Here is a 21734-nt window from a genome sequence, read left to right on the forward strand (position 1 = left end):
TGTATTTAATTGAGCATATATAGGCTACTAATTTCCTGTAGGAAGCTCTTAAGCCATTTTGATTTAATGAATGGGCTACATATAATATGAATATTCATTGGATTTAAAACAATACAGATTTTTGAATGCTGATAACAGTATTGTTGCTATGTTGTTATGTGTCCCTGCAGGAGATGAACAGGCCCAGGCGCGGTGGGGGCTTGGCGACCATGATGACCGAGGTGCTGTTGAGCTTCTGCTGAGGGTGAAGGTGAAGTTTGCTTGAATACAAGTGGACTGCTGCACACATACATGGATGAAGACACTGCACACAAGTCCCCAATAGACTGAATCACTTTAGAAATTCTTTACTTTTTGAGCCGTTAAATGTTAACCAAACAAATTTGGTTTTCTTTATGCTTTTAAAACATTCATTTATCTGTTTATTATTTATGTGACCTGTGATTTAATTTGTACATTTTAAGTCCACAAATGTTATGCTTTGTGGCACTCAGCACAGTGGTCAGTTTTTGAACACCACAATGTATTGAATAAATACAAATACTGTGAACAAACACTTTTTGACTCTTTAAGACTATTTTTTCCTATTCTGTTACACATACATCATGTAGCAATCACACAAAGTTGTATTGTAGAGGGGAGCACGCCAGAGTCCTATGCAATTATTCACAGCTTCACTAAATACCGCAGAGTGTCCTCCTTTTTGGTGTTATGGATCTGGTCACCCTAATTTACACGTAAACGTTTACTAGATTATGGTCCATAAATGTGGTCAACACACGTCTCTCACTCTATTCTGCTCTTCCTTCGTGCAGGAAAGCTTAGCAGATCGCTAACAGTAGATCCGTGAAATAAAGACCATGGAATCCGTAGAAGAGTTTAAAGACTTTAGTGTGAATCTTTCTTATTTGTAAAACTGTGGAAACACAATATGAAATATGGCTTTACAAACTGTCCCTATACACATACATGAATACAAAATAACAATCCATGATATAGCCAGCATGTAACATGTCCCGACTAGCTAGCTTCTAAGCTAATTTTAACATTACCGCCAATGGAGAAATGCTAACCGCGATTAGCATTTAATACAACACAAATGTTATACTAACAGAGCGAATAGAATATATCTACGTACATCTTTTCATGCTTCATAAATACATACTTACAGACTAAGGTCTCTCAAGGCTACCAAACGGAAGAAGTAAAACGTTAGTGCAGCGTGTCTTCTCATTAGAATCTAAAAACAACGAGCTGCTCCATAGGGCTGATGACGCCGCTGGTCACTCCGCCTGCTAATCGCTCCAATAACAGCTGCTTCCTCCACAGAAATGCAGACTTTTACTGCACAACAGCTGCTAGCTGGCTCCGGCGCACACAGCAACGCTTGCAATTGGTTATCCATGTTGAAATGAATCGCTGGTAGCCCAGTTTGTTTTCTTCCGGGTACGGGTCATGTGATAGTGAGTGTGACGAATCAGGGACGGAGACGTCATGGTTGCCAAGAACCAATCCAGTAGCGAACACGCGTGTGGGCGTCATTATTTCTAAACACATCCGTATCCGACCGTCCACACGCAAACGCAACCCCGGAGTTCTCAAACACCTCCAACCTCGGGGGACTTTTCAGACTCCTCCGTTTAGGGTGCTCCAAAACTCCGGCGTAGTGTGGCCGCTCAGTGTAAACGTAGCAAAAACGGAGTAAAAACGGAGTAATGTGGACATTACTCATGGTTGCTCTTGTGCTGGGAGTACCTACTCTGAAAAAGGAGCTAAAAAACACCCATTTGGGCATTAAAAGACACAGGACAGCCCGATACACCAACCTGAAATGGTTGTCTCATCAGAACAGCTTGTCAGAATCAATTATTTTTGGCTACTCGTACTTACATGCAACTTAACTTCAGATCTGAAGTTGTGATCTGAAGTTGTGAAGTGATGAACTCACTGATCCTCTAGGTGCTAGGTAGCTAGACGCCTGCTAATCCCTGCCTAGACTGACATGAGGCATTTTAGAGACTGACCTCTGTAGACATGGACCCTTTCAGCAAGGAGAAGCAGAGCGCCACAGGCTTATCTCCAAATATTAAAGATTACAATATCAACAGGGCCGGGGCCAGGACTCATCTGTATTTGGAGGATTCTCTATTTCATGCCTCAAATAGATTTTTTTGTTTTATATAGTGTTTAAATTAAATGGCGGCCTCTGCAGGTGGAGAACACGGTCTGGGTTACACAGATTACAAAACATGTTGCTGTCAGTATCAATCAGTGGAATTATGCTTTAGGCTGTTAATGAAAACAATATCCTGGTCATGGTTCTTTGACATCAATAGACATTCTTGCTTCTTTTTTTCCCTTTCTTTTAAACAAAGATTGCCATCTAAGTACTTATTTACGAAGCTATGTCTGTTCTCTGTGAGATATTTTTGTCTTATGCATATGCAGTATATACCGTAACCAGACCCGGACAGCGGTTACTAACAGCAACCACCCGGTTGGCTCAGTGTGCAAGTCTTTAACTGAACACGTGCAGACAGACAGCAGAAGGGTTTTAAGTGTACAATTTTTTCTTTTGCTACCGTAGCTTTTTAATGCTAATTTATGTTTTTCTTGCTGCATTGGAGCATCCAGTTGTCTGGAATCACTTAAGTTTGTCCTCAAAATACATCGGCAAGATAAGCTGCAAGATCATTTTCAGAAGGATTGTCTCATCAGTTGGCAGCGGTGAAACAGCCTGTCTGCTCGTGCATGAGCGCATGTCTTTGCATGTAGTGTGTAGGTGCCAAATGTGCTTCATATTGTGTGTGTGTGTGTGTGTGTGTGTGTGTATGTGTGTGTGTGTGTTAGTGAGAGCACATGTAGTCCACCATCATTAACCCTGCCTTTTTTGTATGTGTATTTCAGCTAATAGCCAGTTTGAAGAGGGAGATCCAGTCTCTGAAGGACGAGCTGGCCATGAAGACAGGAGAACAGAGAGATGAGCAGCTAACTGTGGAGGAGATCCAGAGGTATGTCACCTCCTCTTGCTCCCTGATTCCTGATTCCTCATCCCTTCAATCCAGTCAGTCTCTCTGCATAACCTAGCATTGAAACAGACTTGGCCTATATTACTGATGTATTGTCACGATCAGGCTTTGCCCTGTGTGTTCTGTGTCTTTGTTTCTTTCTGTAGCTCCTCACTCACCTAATCAGTTCATTCAGTGCACCTGCCAGTCACACTCACCTCATCAGCTCATTACTCTCACCTGTTCACTCTGCCTAGTTCACTATTTAAACCCCTGTCTTTCACTCACTCACTGCCAGATCATTTTGTTTGTTTCCTACCTACCCGCCCGTTTTGCTCATCCTGTTCCCGGTTTCCCAGTCTGTCTGCCCTGCCTTGTCCTGCCGGATTTTCCCCCTCGTCTTTTGTCTTGTCCTTGGATTAACTGTTTTTGTTTGTGAGCTATTAAATACCTTTTTTCCCCTACTCTGACTGTCTGCGCTTGAGTCCTCATCATGCCCCGTAACAAAATGATCTGGCAGTGAGTGAGTGAAAGACAGGGGTTTAAATAGTGAACTAGGCAGAGTGAACAGGTGAGACTAATGAGCTGATGAGGTGAGTGTGACTGGCAGGTGCACTGAATGAACTGATTAGGTGAGTGAGGAGCTACAGAAAGAAACAAAGACACAGAACACACAGGGCAAAGCCTGATCGTGACATGTATGGTTATTGAGTAACGTTACACCTAGGCTAGGCACAAGAATGAAGTGACTGAGGGGGCTGTTAAAAATCCGGAGGGGCAACTTTTTTTCATAAAATAAAATGTATTGATTTAACCATGCAATAATCTTGGAAAAGCAAAATAACAGCAACAGCAAAGAACACATTTATTAATCAGAGAACCTAACACTATCAGAGCACTAAATATATTTTGTGCAAACATCTGTTTGTGGCTTGCAGCTCTCTCTCTCTCCGAAACTGACGTGTTCTGTCCGTCCGTCTATCGATCTCCTCTGTTGCATTTTAGTATTGCAGACGTCAAATTTATTGATAAAGAATAATATTTCAGACTCCAAAAGCCAAAGGATTTTGGAGGTTGAGGTTGTACAAAATATATATGTGTGTGTGTGTGTGTGTGTGTGTGTGTGTGTGTGTGTGTGTGTGTGTGTGTGTACCTCTGTGAGCCAGTCATCTCAGGACAGTGCAGACGTGTATAGTGCTGCGTTGGCCCCGTCAGCCTTCTAGGATGTTTACAGTGTGCCTCAGACCCGGGGACGAGAGCAGATGGTCTTTTTTAGATCTCTAATTTGTATTTGTAATGCTCAAAACCCGGAGATTCCTGAGCAAATATGTGTCATGATTTATAAGTGTTTGGGGTTTGCCTCAAGTGCATACATAACTTATGCTGTTGGTCATGCACCGATGCTCGAGTTGAAACCTCATTCACTGAAGCTTAACCATATCTAATGGAGTTCCCCAGGGCTCCGCTTCAGCCAGGACGGCTTTATTTCTGCACCTATACTCAAATAGCAGAGGGACCCAGTCAGTCAGGGCCAGAGTTCAGGCCAGAGGTTCTATGGATGACTTGGAACATCACTCCCCCCATGCTGATGTATTTACCGCGCCTTAATCCCATCAGTCCGCCTTTTTAAAATTTCCTCTCTCTCCTCCCGAGTGGTTATCCTTGATTTACCACTGTTTGAGGTCAAATTCACACAGGAAGCCTTTGATGTCTGTTGTGACCACATTCACTGATCATGCTGACTTTGTTGAGGCCGTTTCCTCTCAGGTTTATGCATCGACTCATCCCCAGCACTGAGTGATTGCATACATCTTGGCTTATTTGTTGTCCTCAGGCATACAGATTTTTTACCTTCACAGAAGATTCAGTGTTTTCATTCCATTCCCATAAGAGCTGTCGTCAATTTTTTCCTTCCAAATATTCTATTAGTTTGCTTTTTTTCTCTACTTAACATATCACCTCACGCCTTCGGAAAAAAACGATTTGGAAATTGTCAAATTGTGGCGTTTGAAAGATGAAGCTTTTTCTCATACAAAATATTGTACATGGCACTGAAGGGCATTCTCCAGAAGCCAGCTTTGTATCACAAAACCACCAGTGTCTCGCGGGTTCCTGAAAGAATGACCGCTACGTTTGTTTTAAGTCCTTCGACATGTAAACCCGGTGTGTTTTTGCGCCGAACAAGTTTGCAGTGGAAAATAAAAACAGCACGTTGTCGTGCCTACACCGGATCCGTCTGGACAGCTGCCGTCTGTTGGTCTTTTCCAGTGGCCCGTTCCAGAGCTCCAAGAACCAATGTTTGGACTATCATCCAGTGATAGTTTATCAACGGTCCGGCCCAGTGGAGCTGGAACACACGTTTAAGTAAATAGTTTTCTTTTGACCAGAGCCACATTTTAAACATCGGATATAAATATGAACTGTTTGAGTGGCTGCTGAGCGTGTGCTGAGTGTGATGGAGAGGGATTGTAACTTGGAATGTGGCACTGGTTTAAGCGTAGGTGGATCATTAGAGAGCATCTGCGTGTGTCTGTGTTTAGGGTGGAAGAGCTAGTCAAGGCCTTCCTGGAGGAACCTGATCCAGACATGACACTGTCTTTGGGACCAGACATGAGAAAAATCCAGCACTGTTTCTCCCTGCTGAAGGTAATATATTTACACTATCTGCATGCACGTCTCCCTGTGTGACCTGGTGTTTGTTTTCCTCCTCCTGTCCATGAATAGATCCACGGGTCATCACCGTGCAGCATGGCAGCAGGAGATATCTTCTGTCCAGTTTGTCATTGAAACAGACGTTTGTATTCTGTTGGTTAGTGTTGGTGCTGGATGTTTATCTTCACTGTAGCAGTGAGTGGCTGGAAGATATAGAGCACATCTGATCAGTGAGGTGTCAGAACTCTGCACGTCCATCAGCTCAGCAGCAACCAGCTGACCAATCACCTCCTCTGTATAGCTCCCTCTACTGCCTCACTTTTCAATGAACTAAAATGTCCTTCCCTTTTTTTTAACGTGGTTAATACTACTGCAGATGGTTGCTGTATCATCAAATAACAGCTAGAATTGTTTCACTATATCTTCCCAGAAAAAGCTGGTGATTAACATGCTCTTATCCTTAGGCTTAACCATAACCTGTAACTGTAAATCATATGCTTCATTCTTAAGGCTAGAAAGTGAAAATATTTGAAGATTCTTTTATGCCCAATTTCATCCAGTGCTGTTGATTTTCCCACGGCTTGCCTTAAGCCTAGACGCTTTGTTGTTTAGCAGCTTTTGCCATCTAATTGCCATCTAATTAGAGGCAAGGTGTAATGGGACATGCAATCGTCAATGCCAGGTCTTCAGAATTGGCAGGCCAGCTTAAAAAACTTAGCCAAGACATGCCTACGAACAAAACATTAGTCTGAACAAATTTGTTATACTATATATGTCAGTGCAGTATTTTGTTATGAAATAGTAATATAAATGAGTGTTAATCAGTCAACAGTTCAACAGAAAATTCCCCACCAGTAAGTCTATAGAAGCAAATAAGGGTCACTGATATTTTGAGCTTGTGAAATGATGTTCACAAATAAGTTCACCTTTTGTGCACGTTTGAAAAAATTTGCATCTATCTATCTGAAAGTGTGAATTTGTAAAAAGAATAAAAATAACTTCTCATAATTTCAACTTTATGAATGTGTAGTAAAGTTTTGTAGCTGTAGAAATATTTTTTTGCCTATTTACAGATGAGGCCTGCACTTCACAGAGGTGTGGCTATCCAGAAGGTTCATGTTTTGGCATAGAGATGATTAGATCCGGCCCCAGTAACTGAATTTAATTCCAATAGGTAAACTGTTTCATGTTTAATTTCTGACTTTTGTAACAAAATCTTTTTTAGTTTGTTTTTGTAGAGAATGCTGCATCTCTCAAGCCACACTATTTGTTTGCTAGCAGATCTTGACCGCTCTAATATGGCAGGTATGCTGACACATAGGCGACCAATGACGCATCTACATTTCCATATCTATGCTGATTGGATAGTCAGCTGAGGCAAAACTCGTAGCTTGTCACATCAGCAGATAGGAAATCTGTGTGTCCGTCTCTCAGACTTTGTGAAACCTCACTGTTGAAAATGTTTCTGCCCAAATTGTAATTGAACATACAGAATATGTCTGTACAGCTACAGATGTGCAAATTATATCTGTGTGCATAAAACTTACAGATGCTCAAAATATTTCTACACATTCATATGCATGCGATTTTTACATGGACACAAAAGGTGATGTACACCTGCAGGCTGTCAAATTATTATATTTTAATCATCACAGGCTCAAAATTTTAATGACCGTTATTTGCTTGCATAGGATTTAAAAGTTGTAAAATCAACTTATGACATACGTTAGTTATCAAGCAAAAACGTTTTCTGGTTCCAGATTCTAAAATATGAGAATTCTATGTCATTGAAAATTGAACATTTGAAGCTCTCCTTTGGGCTCTCTTCTGCACTTTTTCAAAAAACTACTTTCTTGGGTGGGGGGGACTTGGGGGGGCCGCACCCATATCCCTGGCGGAGGCCGCTAAGGTAGTTAAAAAGCTCCTTGGTGGCAAGGCGCCGGGGGTGGATGAGACCAGCCCTGAGATGCTGAAGGCGCTGGACACTGTTGGGCTGTCTTGGCTGACACGTCTCTTCGATGTCGCATGGGGGTCGGGATCAGTGCCCATGGACTGGCAGACCTGGGTGGTGGTTCCCATTTTCAAAAAGGGGGACCAGAGAGTGTGCTTTAACTATCGGGGTATCACACTACTCAGCCTCCCAGGGAAGGCTTATGCCAGGGTGCTGGAAAGGAGGCTCCGACCGTTTGTCGAACCTCGGATTCAAGAGGAGCAGTGCGGATTCCATCCCGGCCGTGGAACAGTGGACCAGCTCTTTACCCTCACAAGACTACTGGAGGGGTCCTGGGAGTTTGCCCAACCAGTCTACATGTGCTTTGTGGACTTGGAGAAGGCTTTCGACCGGGTCCCGGGTTCCTCTTTGTCACCAGTCCTGTTTGTGACTGTCATGGACAGGATATCTAGGCGCAGCCGGGGGGTGGAGAACGTCAGGTTTGGGGGTCTCGGGATCGCCTCTCTGCTGTTTGCAGATTATGTGGTCCCGTTGGCCTCCTCGGATCGTGACCTCCAGCATTCACTGGGGCGGTTTGCAGCCGAGTGTGAAGCGGCGGGGATGAGAGTTAGCACCTCCAAATCTGAGGCCATGGTGCTCTGCCAGAAACCGGTGGATTGCTCCCTCCAGGTGGGGACGGAGTGCCTACTGCAAGTGAAGGAGTTCAAGTATCTCGGGGGGTCTTGTTCACGAGTGAGGGTAAGATGGAGCGGGAGATCGACAGGCGGATCGGTGCGGCTGTAGCAGTAAAGGAGGCGGTGCACCGGACCGTCTTGGTGAAGAGGGAGCTGAGCCGGAAGGCAAAGCTCTCAATTTACTACGTTCCGACCCTCACATATGGTCACGAACTCTGGGTCATGACCGAAAGGACAAGGTCGCGGCTACAAGCGGCCGAAATGAGTTTCCTCCGTAGGGTGGCCGGACTCAGCCTTAGAGATAGGGTAAGGAGCTCGGTCATCAGGAGGGAGCTTGGAGTCGAGCCGCTACGCCTCTGGGGGAACGCCATTCTGGGGGAACGCCTCGGGATCCCCCAGAATGAGCTGGAAAATGTTGCGGGGGAGAGGGAAGTCTGGGTCAGTCTGCTTGGCCTGCTGCCACCCCGACCCGATCCCGGATAAGCGGAAGAAAATGGATGGATGGATGAAAATTGAACATTTGAAGCTCTCCTTTGGGTTCTCTTCTGGACTTTTTCAAAAAACTACTTTCTGATATTTTATATATAAAACACTAGACTGAGCAACAATTAAACCTCTACTTCATCGTCATTTTGCAAAGCAAGAAGCAACACCTGGTAGTATTAATCAGTGGGCAGGTTTTGTCACTTACTGATGTGGGAGAAAAAACGCTAACTGGATGTTGGTTAGTTCCGGAGCTCTCTCCATCGAGAGAATGCCCCTACAAAGTTCTCCCTTGTTTTTATCACTCTTCCTCGTCTTTGCCTCCTGCGATAAGGGGGGGTCTTTTCTTTTTCCACAGTTACTCCGGTTCACCCACCGTCCGCCATGTCCCCTACCTGTCGATAGCCGGGAAAACAAAAGCGTTATCCTCCTCGGTTTCGAAACGCACTAAACTTGTGCCGTAAATTTACCCAGGAGATCGTACCCGGTGGCAGACAGCACTGCATTATGAAAGCGAGGCTTATAGGGAACCAATCTATGGTGCTATTATTCTGTAGCCAAAACATTGTGCAATCAACATTTACTTAATAATGACAAAGTTAAAGCAAAGACTAATTCATTGATTCATTTAATAATGAAAGCGCTCATAGTTGCTGAAAGTAAGCTCATGTAGTGACCCGTTAATGAATGGGTCAGGAAACATATTTCCATCTACCCATTATTATGCAACACATTGGGTTCAGACAAAATTAATACACTGTATGTGTTGTAATAATGGCTAATATTTGAAACCACCTGGATGACTGTCATTTAATGTCATATTTGTTATAGAAGTACAGTCTGGGCATTTTTCTGTTTTTGGCTCTATGCCCAATCTACTGACAATTTGTCATGCTGTGGAAGAAATTTACGATTGCGTGCTGTTTGCCAAATGTTGATAGAAAACATAAACTCTTGAAGCTTTTTGTTTTGGAGAAAGTCCGATCGGTCACAGAGTGCATTCAATATTAGTCAAACAGCAGCCGCTGGCCCACTGCTGCTAAATGAGCGTAGGGAAAACACTGTTCCTGCGCTCCGCTTTGGTTGGAGTCGGAGCAGATCGGGCCACCAGAAGCACTTCCAGATCCCACTCGAATGTCTGTTTATCTCTCCTTCAGTTTGTTATGATCCACAAACTCTATCTCCTGTTCAGTTTACATTCCTCTGAGCAGCACCCAGAGGTTCTGAAGGAATTTGGATCTGGTTTGAATTTTATTCCTGTCCTTTTTTTTAAAATTTTGTTCTCAACGCTCTTTCATGCTCAACACTCTGCTCGTGCAGCGCTGCGAGCATAGATGCAATCCACTGTCTTCTTCTGTGGGCCTCCATGCAGTGTACGTCCGGCCTCTGTATCTTCCTCTTCTACTGTGTCTCTCCCCATGTGGGAAAAACTCTAATCCTTTAACATGTTTTCCACCTGTCTTTAAGCCTGGTGTATCATTGAAATATGAGTTATATTACAGACAGGAAAAAGAGGGCGAATTTAATTCATGTTTGGGGAATATCACAGGACTAAGAAGAGCACCACTTTCCAGGATGATATTAAAATGTGTTTTCCAGCTCGTTAACATTCATGGCATTAGATGGTTGTCTTTTTTCTCGACAGCAAACCCAAGCGTAGTAGATAGTAGGCTGCATTTACTTGTAGATGTTTATTAAGCTACAAAATATTTTTATGCCATGGAAACCCACTAACTTAAGAGAGAGTGCAAGGACTCCTACAGGAGGAAGCTGGAGGCCAAACTCCAGCAGAACAATGTGAGGGAGGTGTGGATGGGGATGAAGCAGATTATTGGCTTCAAGGTTGGAGGGAGACAACCAGGGGGCTCCCTGGAGAGGGCAAACGAGCTAAACTCTTTCTTCAATAGGTTTAGCTCAGAGCCCTCATCTGTCTCCTCCACACACCACACCTCCCAAACACCTCCCCCTCTGTCCCCTCTGTCCCCCCTGGTGAGCTGCATGGACACAGAGCCCTCAACATCAAAGGGCTCTTCCACCCTCCCCCCCTCTCTGTGACGACTGGCCAGGTTAGGAGACAGCTGGAGAGACTCCACCAAGGCAAAGCTGAAGGACCTGATGGCATCAGCCACAGGGTCCTGAAGACCTGTGCCGTCCAGCTGTCTGATGTCCTGCAACACCTCTTCAACCTGAGCCTGAAGCAGGAGGAAGTCCCGGTGCTGTGGAAGACGTCTTGCCTGGTTCCTGTACCAAAAAAGACGACACCATCTAGCCTCAGTGACTACCGACCAGTTGCCCTCACATCTCATGTGATGAAGGTGCTGGAGAGGCTGGTCTTGGCCCACCTCCATCCGCAGGTGAAATCCTCACTGGACCCTCTGCAATTTGCGTACCAGCCGCATGTGGGGGTGGACGACGCCATCATCTACCTGCTGCAACGAGCCCAGTCGCACCTGGATGGATCCGGTGGCTCTGTGAGAATCACTTTCTTTGATTTCTCCAGTGCATTCAACACCATCCCAACCAGTGCTGCTGAGTGAGAAGCTGCGGGTGGTGGGGGTTAACGCGTCCACCGTCTCCTGGATCACTGACTACCTCACGGGCAGACCACAGTTTGTCCGACTGGGCCGTGTGCTGTCTGATGTGGTGGTCAGTGATATTGGAGCCCCACAGGGAACTGTTCTGTCTCCCTTCCTGTTCACCTTGTACACCACTGACTTCCAGTACAACTCTGGGTCATGCCATCTGCAGAAGTTCTCTGATGACTCTGCAGTGGTCGGGTGTATAAGGGACGGACGGGAGGAGGAGTACAGGGCCGTAGTGGATGACTTTGTGGAGTGGGCCGGTAGAAATCACCTGCGTCTGAACGTGGCCAAGACCAGAGAGATGGTGGTCGACTTCAGGAGGAAGACGACGACTCCACAACCGCTGAGAGTTCTGGGAGAGGATGTGGATATGGTGGAGGAGTACAAGTACCTGGGTGTCTCCATCGACAGCAGACTGAACTGGAAGACCAACATCAACGCTGTGTACAAGAAGGGGATGAGTAGACTCTTTTTCTTGAGGAAACTTCAACCCTTCAACGTGTGCAGCAAGATGTTGGAGATGTTCTACCAGTCTACCAGTCTGTTGTGGCCAGTGCACTTTACTTCTCCGTAGTCTGCTGGGGGAGCAGCATTGGAGCCGGAGACACCAACAGACTGAACAAACTTGTTAAGAAGGCCGGCTCCATCGTTGGCTGCAAACAAGACTATCTGGAACAGGTGGTGGAGAGGAGGACACTGAAGAAACTATTGTCCATATTGGATAACCCGGACCACCCTCTCCACCACCTACTGCAGGGACAGCGGAGCACTTTCTCCAACAGACTGATCCAGCTCCACTGTCGCAAGGACCGATACAGGAGAACATTCCTGCCCTCTAGACTGTACAATAAATCACCTCTGGCCAAATCAAACACAAGACTATAACACTGCTAACTGTTGTTGTTTGCTGTTGGTGATCCTTGCACTACTGTTTTTTACCTAGTTGGTTAACTTATACCATTCTATCTTATTGTATATACTGTGCATTTTTTATTTTCTTTAAATTTAATTCAAATTTAATTATATTCTGCTCTGTTATCTTATTGTATTGTATATATTGAGCATCTTTCATCTTTCATATTTTTGTGTTTACTCTGTAACTTTGCTTGCTGTTGCGACAAACAAATTTCCCCCTGGGGATGAATAAAGTATACATCTATCTATCTATCTATCTATCTATCTATCTATCTATCTATCTATCTATCTATCTATCTATCTATCTATCTATCTATCTATCTATCTATCTATCTATCTATCTATCTATCTATCTATCTATCTAACTTGCATTGTAATCAAGGTATGGCATTTTTAGATAGATAGATAGATAGATAGGTAGACAAAACGACCCTAATGATAAGCAGCCCACGGACTATAGTCACCTCGCCCGGACCAGGGAAACCGGGGCACCCTCCTGGAGCCAGACCCAGGAGGGGAGCTCGTAGGCGAGCGTCTGGTGGCCCATGGGGCCCGGTCGGGCTCAGCCCGAATAAACACCATGGAGCAGCCACCCTGTGGACCCACCACCCGCAGGGACACGCATCGGGGTCGGGTGCTATGCAGACCGGGCGGTGGGTCGGGCGGGAGGCCCGGGCATGCCGATCGCCGGCGACATAGACTAGCTCTAGGGACGTGGAACGTCACCTCGCTAGCGGGGAAAGAGCCGGAGCTGGTGCAGGAGGTGGAGCGATACCAGCTAGAAATAGTTGGACTCACCTCCACACACAGCGTTGGCTCTGGAACCAAGCTCCTGGAGAGGGGTTGGACTTTGTCCTTTTCCGGAGTTGCCCAGGGTGAGAGGCGCCGGGCGGGAGTGGGGATACTCACGAGCCCCCGGCTGAGCGCCGCTGTGTTGGAGTTCTCCCCGGAGAGCGAGAGGGTCGCCTCCATGCGCCTACGGGTTGCAGGGAGCAAGGCTCTGACTGTGGTTTGTGCTTATGCACCAAACAGCAGTTCGGAGTATCCGGCCTTCTTGGAGTCCGTGGGAGGGGTCCTGGAAAGGGCGCCGCCTACCGACTCCATAGTTCTCCTGGGGGACTTCAACGCTCACGTGGGCAATGACGGAGAAACCTGGCGGGGGGTGATTGGGAGGAACGGCTTGCCCGATCTGAACCCGAATGGTGTTTCGTTATTGGACTTCTGTGCTTGCCACGGTTTGGCCATAATGAACACCATGTTCGAACATAAGGTGGCTCATAAGTGTACCTGGTACCAGAACACCTTAGGCCGGAGATCAATGATCGACTTTGTAATCGTATCATTTGATTTGCGGCCGTATGTCTTGGACACTCGGGTGAAGAGAGGAGCAGAGCTGTCAACTGATCACCACCTGGTGGTGAGTTGGATCAGATGGCAGGGGAACCGGTTGGAAAGACCCGGTAAACCCAAATGTGTAGTGAGGGTAAACTGGGAACGTCTGGCGGAGGACCCTGTCCGGGAGGTCTTTAACTCCCACCTCCGGAAGAACTTCTCACACATCCCGAGGGAGGTTGGGGACACGGAATCCGAGTGGACCATGTTCAAAGCCTCTATTGTGGACGCGGCCGCTAGGAGCTGTGGCCGGAAGGTCATCGGTGCCTGTCGTGGCGGCAACCCGAGAACCCGGTGGTGGACACCGGAGGTGAGGGAAGCCGTCAAGCTGAAGAAGGAGATCTTCAAGGCCTGGTTGGCCCAGGGGTCTCCTGAAGCAGCTGACAGGTATCGGCAGGCCAGAAGGGCTGCAGCTGCGGTGGTCGCGAATGCTAAAACTCGGGCATGGGAGGAGTTCGGGGAGGCCATGGAGAAGGACTTTCGGTTGGCCTCAAGGAGGTTCTGGCAAACCATCCGACGGCTCAGGAAGGGAAAGCAGGGCTTACCCCAGGCTGTTCTCAGCAGGGGGGGGGGGACTGCTAACCCGGACGGAGGACATCGTCGGGCGGTGGAAAGAGCACTTTGAGGAACTCCTAAACCCGACCAACATGTCCTCTGCAGAGGAGGCAGCACCTGAGGACCTAGGGGGAGGCTCACCCATATCCCTGGCAGAGGCCGCTGAGGTAGTCAAAAAGCTCCTTGGTGGCAAGGCGCTGGGGGTGGATGAGATCCGCCCTGAGATGCTGAAAGCGCTGGACATAGTTGGGCTGTCCTGGCTCTTCAATGTCGCATGGGGGTCGGGATCAGTGCCCATGGAATGGCAGACCGGGGTGGTGGTTCCCATCTTCAAAAAGGGGGACCGGAGAGTGTGCTCGAATTACCGGGGTATCACACTACTCAGCCTCCCGGGGAAGGCTTATGCCAGGGTGCTGGAAAGGAGGCTCCAACCGCTTGTCGAACCTCAGATTCAGAGCAGTGCGGATTCCGTCCCGGCCGTGGAACAGTTGACCAGCTCTTTACCCTCGCAAGACTACTGGAGGGGTTCTGGGAGTTTGCCCAACCAGTCTACATGTGCTTTGTGGACTTGGAGAAGGCTTTCGACCGGGTCCCTCGGGGGGGTCTTGTAGGGGGTGCTGCGGGAGTATGGGGTGCCGGACCCATTACAACGGGCGATCCGGTCTCTGTACGACTGCAGTAGGAGCTGTGTCCGCATTCTCGGCAATAAGTCAGACACGTTCCCGGTGGGTGTTGGCCTCCGCCAGGGCTGCCCTTTGTCACCGGTCCTGTTCGTGATTTTCATGGACAGGATATCTAGGCACAGCCTGGGGGCGGAGAACGTCAGTTTCGGGGGTCTCGGGATCGCCTCTCTGCTATTTGCAGATGATGTGGTCCTGTTAGCCTCCTCGGATCGTGACCTCCAGCATTCACTGGGGCGGTTTGCAGCCGAGTGTGAAGCGGCGGGGATGAGAGTTAGCACCTCCAAATCTGAGGCCATGGTTCTCTGCCGGAAATCGGTGGATTGCTCCCTCCAGGTGGGGACGGAGTGCCTACCTCAAGCGAAGGAGTTCAAGTATCTCGGGGTCTTGTTCACGAGTGAGGGTAAGATGGAGCGGGAGATCGACAGACGGATCGGTGCAGCTGCAGCAGTAAAGCAGGCGCTGCACCGGACCGTCTTGGTGAAGAGGGAGCTGAGCCGGAAGGCAAAGCTCTCAATTTACCACTCGGTCTATGTTCCTACCCTCACCTATGGTCACGAACTCTGGGTCGTGACCGAAAGGACAAGGTCGCGGCTACAAGCGGCCGAAATGAGTTTCCTCCGTAGGGTGGCCGGGCTCAGCCTTAGAGATAGGGTAAGGAGCTCGGTCATCAGGAGGGAGCTTGGAGTCGAGCCACTACTCCTTCGCGTCGAAAGGAGTCAGCTGAGGTGGTTCGGGCATCTAATTAGGATGCCTCCTGGACGCCTCCCACTGGAGGTTTTCCAGGCACGTCCAACTGGGAAGAGACCCCGGGGAAGACCCAGAACACGCTGGAGAGATTACATCTCCCAGCTGGCCTGGGAACGCCTCGGGATCCCCCAGAATGAGCTGGAACATGTTGTCGGTGAGAGGGAGGTCTGGGTCGGCCTGCTTGACCTGCTGCCACCGCGACCCGACCCCGGATAAGTGGTGGAAAATGGATGGATGGATGGAAGATAGGTAGACACTTTATTTATCCCACAAGGGGACATTTGTTTGCTACAGCAGCAAAAATATAGTTAAGCAATCAAAGTAACAGAGTAAAAAAATCCAAATATTAAGTATAAAAATGCACAATATATCAGTTTAAAGGCATAACATTACATCTTTTACTCAAGCTGTCACTTCAAAATACCATTTGATGGGATGCAATTCATCAACCAGATTATTTTATTCTTAAAAATATTAGTTTTACATCTATATTTATATATATATATATATATGGGCGACTGTGGCTAAGTGGAGAGCAGGGTCGTCCTTCAATCAGAGGATAGGCGGTTTGATCCCCGGCTCCGCTGGTCGCATGTCGATGTGTCCTTGAGCAAGACACTTAACTTTACCCCAAAATTGCTCCCGTAGCTGTGCCTACGGTGTGTGAATGAATTAGTCTGATAGGCAGGTGTCACTTAGCCCCTCCCATCGGTGTGTGAATGGGTGAATGATGACAAGTAGTGTGAAAGCGCTTTGAGTTGTCGGAAAGACTAGAAAAGCACTCTACAAGTACAGTCTATTATCCATGTCCATATCTCCAAAAACGAAGCCATTCTCTTAACTTCCGTTAAAGGTCAACAATCTTTCTTTTATGTTTTTTCTTACAGATAATGATCATGGACAAGCAAAGTGGAGGCCATAGACATGGTGATGGTCAAGCGTCACCAGCAGCAACAGTAATTCAAGAGAGCCCCCACTCTGCAGCAGAAGTGACCAAACTAAAGGGGATGATGACGCAACGTGATGATGAGATCAGTATCCTTTTGACGTGATGCAGCTGATGGTTTATTTATTATGTTTTTTTCAGATAACTTTTAACAAAAACAATAAGTATGTTATTGATCACCGGCCTATAAAAGTGTCTAGTATTTTGCAGTGGTGCAAGTGTAAAATTCCTGACTGCTCCTGGAGGGACCCAAGGTTCGATTCCCTGTCGCAACATCTCAGGCTTGTTTGTGCGAATTTAAGACTCTGTTACTTCTTGCCCTTTTTACTTCCCCTGTGACTGTGGAACGTTGTAAGGCGGAACTGAAGCAGATGGCGTGGAAGTAAAAAGGTAAAGGAGCAGCCGGCAACACCATGTATCAGAAGGGAAGCACGCTGCAGTCTGCACCCTCCCCAGTGCATATCGGGAATTTGCATTCTAAATTGATAGAAAATGTGGAAAGATCTGCAAAAAATACATGAAGTAGAGTCAGCTTTTAAGTCAAAATTTTTGTCTGCGTCCAGCCTCACAGTTTAATCACACCTACTGTTGTAAGTCAAATCCTCGTTAGCAGAAAGGTATTCATCCTTAAGTAAATCTGCCTCTGTTATTGCAAGGTTGGATTACAGCGCTTCTACAAAATTCAGAAATGCAAGTAGTCTTGCATTCATGACCGGCGCCCCCAAAACACACACAAAATGTTGCTTTAATCTGTACGTTCCGATAGATCCTCATCTAACGACTGCAGTTCATCATAACGACTGTTAATCATAATTATGGTATTTGCATTTTGAATGTGATATTTCTAATAGCTTTATGGGATTATTCCCCCTCAACCCCTCTCGCTGCGGTTTGTCATTAGATCACAGCGCATTAGTCGGAAAATTGAGACGTCTGCTTGATTGTTTTGCCACAAAAACCTCAGCCCTCCAAAATAAATAGAATATTATCATGCAGATATTTCACCGCAGTATTTCTTGGACCGAGCGTGTAATGTGAAATCCTCTCGTCTTTGTGGATTTTTCTCTCTGAAAATGTCATACGCTGGTTTTGACATGATGCAAACATAATTGCCATTGTGCGTGTTTAAAAGCACATAGTTCGGCCAGTAATGCACATGTGCTACCAACCATATTCCCCATTCTTTCTGTGTGAAGTTTGTATATAAAGCTGCAGTAGCCTAAACTGTCAATCCCTCAGTCAGGGTGGTCTGTCTGCAGCAAGTAACGCCATAGTCTGGGTTGACCGACCCTGCAGGGGTGACATCATTTCCAGCCAGAGTCCTAATAACTAACTAGATTCAGACCATTTCTACAACTTCAGCGTGCATCCGCTAGCTAATCGCCATGCTTTCCATGTCTGTAGAACTGTTCCACCCCCCTACTCTGTTAAAACCGTTCCTAGGAGCCAAAAGGTTCCTGTTGCTAAAGGCTTACTGTTCCCAGAATGAGGCCGAGTCCTCGCAGGGTTAATTATGCCAATTTCCCTGTAAAACAAAAAAGTTGTATCTCTGCGTGTTCCCATGCATGGGAATGGGGCACCTGGTAGTGCTTAGTCGACTCTGCTAGAGTTATGACACATCCACCGCTAACATGATGAGAGAGCAACAAGGAGAACCAACAGACACTGCTGACTTTAAAGAGCAACGCTGCATTTGCACGTAAAAATGCCAGCTAGCACTCAGAATTTCCCAAATTTTTGTCACTGTGGTAAAATGTTGTTGGACAGTCAGTGTGTCTTGAAACTGTACTTGTACACCTGTGCTAGCATTCTACAGAAAATTCCAAAGTGGAGCTGCAATGGAGAGACACATCCATACCTTCAAAATTAGACGTGCAAAATACTACCCATACTACATCTGCCCAAATACAAATCTTTATTTTACTACAGATACCACATATGACTTTCATTACATCACTGATGACCTCTTTTCTATGAATGGAATAAGGCAACTTAATTTTTGACAATGTATGTCATTTTGTAGCTTCACAATGGTTTTCCTTTATTATTCAAAGCAGAACATTCACCTTTTTTTTTGTACTTATGTTTTAATGTCCTAATGCTTTTTTCCAAGCTCTTCTAAAAAACTTTTTTTCCATGTCACCTGACGTAGGTTTCTGCATGATGACGTGGCTGCATGTACAATCTAAATACATCCTTATAGTCGGTGTATTACCTGCAGTAACTCAGGGCAGTCGGTACGCTCCCAGTTTGGAGAAGCCGACAGGAGTACTGGCAGGGAAGTTAAGCAATGTACTGCTGTGGACACCACGTTAGCTCGGATCTGAAAGTCTCACAGTAACACAAACTAACTAACCCATCGATCCAGTGGTAGACCGGGAACTCCCGTGTTATGTGAGGTAAATTACTGTTTTGTCAAAGGAGACCTGTGACTTTTATATTACAGCGATGTAACTGCTTCAGTTCCCTGTCAGAAAGGGCTGTTTGAAGGCAAAGCTAAAGTGGTGAAAATATTCTAAATATATTCCCGTCCAAAGACACTTTCCCATCAGACAACCCTTTCTGATGAGCGCCGAAGCCATTATCTATGCTCTCTTCAAAGCCATCAGACTTCCAGAACACAGGAGTATAAATACTGTACTAACCCATTCAGTTATTAAACTTAGCACAACAAACGTTGACTCAGCTACTGCTAGCGTTCACATTATTAATAACCTTACTGATTAGGTTACTGCGGTAACCTATGTCACTGCTTTTTGTTAATGGCAGAGGGATCTTTTCCATTTGAAAACCCGAGAAAAGAGCAAAGATTGACTAACCATTTAAAGGACCAGTGTGTATGACAGTGTATAATCCCCTGAAAAAATAGGGAGTGGGTCGTCTACAGAAAGTCCGCTATGTTGCACAGCCATGTTTCTACAACAGCCAAGAACGGACAAGCCAAACACTGGCTCTAGAGGGGGCCTATTAGGGTTTTAGGTTACTGGGGGAGCGGAGGAGTGTTGAGTTGGTTGCAATCTGCAACCTCACCAACTAGCTGCCACTAAATCCTACACACTGCTCATTTAAGAGTCTCTCACCCCAACGGTATCCCATTCACTAGATATCTTTATTTAAATATAACCTGCAGGGCAACTAATAGGCATGCATGTTGTCAAAATAATGTCATTAGCTTGCTAGGAACATTCTTTAAAAAGGTTGATATTTAGAAGCAAACTCTGAACTCTTGGTCTCTTGAGTCTACTGGTCTAAATATTGTCTTCTGGCACTGACAACGTTTTCAAGTAAAAGATGAATGGTAATACTCCCAATTATCAGATTATTCCGTTTTGATTTTCTCTTGGCTCACATGTATTCAATAGAGATTTGGCTAATACTAAATCAAAACTGCAGTAGTTTATAAACTGGGCTGGAGATGTTTGGCTCCTTATTTTTAGCCACACAAGTAGCATGGCTCTAGGGACTTTTGGTCAGCCAGTGAAATATGTGGACTTCTGCCTGAGGGATTAGCACAGACATTTGTCCCCAGACAATGCATCCAAAGGACTTTGGCGATCCCCCAACTTTACATTCAGTGCCACCAGCAGTTTGACTTTTTCTGCGTTATTGGTGGAAAACAATTCTGGGGAGACAAAAGAGATAGCAGGGATAAGAACATTGCTTTAAATTGTTCTTTAATGCTTACTGTGTATATGTAATCATCATTACTTACTGTCGTTTGATTGTGTCTTTGTGAGTCAGCCGTGTAGCTCATCCCAAACACTGTACCCAAAAAGAACAGAATTTAAAGTTGTCAAACAGAAATGCAGCCAAGAGTTTAGGTTTGCTGCTAGCTGCGTGCTGTTTTAGCATATATGCAAATGAGGGCTGATTGAATGAAGTGACCTCAATCAGTCCTTTTGCAGATTGGAAATGTTTGCCCGGTCTTGGATTAAACTGATTATAGCTACACAAGCTTTTATTTGAATTGTTTGAAGCAGGGTAGGGCTCAGTAGAACAGGATACTTCTTTAGTTGTAAACCTACTCACCACTCAGTGCTCTGTTGACGCAGATGTTTACATCAGCATTGGCGAGTCTTTGGTGTCGTTTGGACAACTGGCTTCAGTCTATTGGGCTCTTTTGTTAATCTCTGTGTACTGCACATTGTATAAGTAACTGACACGCAAACTCTGATCTGTTTTATATTCCAGCAATCATGGTGATTTGTCTTGGACGCAATATAAAACATACACGTTTGAAAGATTTACAAAAGCAGTTTATTTGAGCTTCATCGACCACTCATCCCTCAGTTTTCATTCAGTTCAGATGTCAATGCGTTCTGTATTCTAGTTACATTTCGTAATCACCATACTGATGCTCACCAGGTGAGCTAGAGTGCTAGAGTTGAGGACTATAAGATATGTCACATATATCTGAGTATTATTTTATGGACCAAGGGTTTTGAACGCTCCTTAGCAATGTAAACCCATCCATGTCATTATTAGACAATCAGAGCAACTGACTTAGTATAAAGAGAAGAAAACGAAGTTGGCGTAGGGCGGGCGAGAGGAGAGGTTGGACGGGTCAAACAAACACAGGACTTTTACCCAGGAGACCGCTGTTTGTATCCTGTGTAAAATCAAATGTCAACCGTGACTTCTTTCAACTTGGTACGCAACAAACATACTTATTTTTTCCCAAACCACACCCTTTTCTTAAACCCAATCAAGTAATTTTGCTCCTTAAACCTAACAAAGTAGTTTTGTTTCTAAAAATGAAGTTAACCTACGTGGGAAGTTTATTTTGAAAATAAGCGCTAGAGGTGAACCTAGAACGTCATAGTTTGAGAATTGGATGCAATGATTATTTAAAGCTTTAAAGTGTACTGTGGATCTTTAAAAAGTGCAGAGAAAATATAATTTTGTGATGTGAAATGTTCCTTTATCTAAATTCAATTGGTTCCAATTCTTTTTGTTTTTGAGTCCCCCATACTGCACAAACATTCCTCCAATACTGTAATCGTAATCTAGCTACTTAAAAGATTTATCATACTTATAATTTGTGGCACCACGCGAGATTGGCACGGCACCTTTTTTCTAGCTGCGGTAATTTTGAAGGCATTTTCTCTATTTCCTGTGATATCTGCTTTATTGGACGGCATAATAG

General features: G+C 45.6%; 1 protein-coding gene across 1 annotated transcript in view; it reads left to right on the top strand.

Moving 5' to 3' along the window:
* The window catches only part of kif6 (kinesin family member 6), an 87878-nt gene that overhangs the window by 34483 nt on the left and 31661 nt on the right, over positions 1 to 21734 (top strand). Inside the window, exons 10-12 of the mRNA XM_076106981.1 lie at positions 2908 to 3011; positions 5549 to 5654; positions 16530 to 16677. Coding sequence (XP_075963096.1) covers positions 2908 to 3011; positions 5549 to 5654; positions 16530 to 16677 — 358 coding nt within the window. The remainder of the gene's footprint in view (positions 1 to 2907; positions 3012 to 5548; positions 5655 to 16529; positions 16678 to 21734) is intronic.

Source organism: Anarhichas minor, unplaced genomic scaffold (assembly GCF_050575085.1).
Source record: "Anarhichas minor isolate MPS153535 unplaced genomic scaffold, ASM5057508v1 ptg000037l, whole genome shotgun sequence".
Lineage (NCBI taxonomy): Eukaryota > Metazoa > Chordata > Actinopteri > Perciformes > Anarhichadidae > Anarhichas > Anarhichas minor.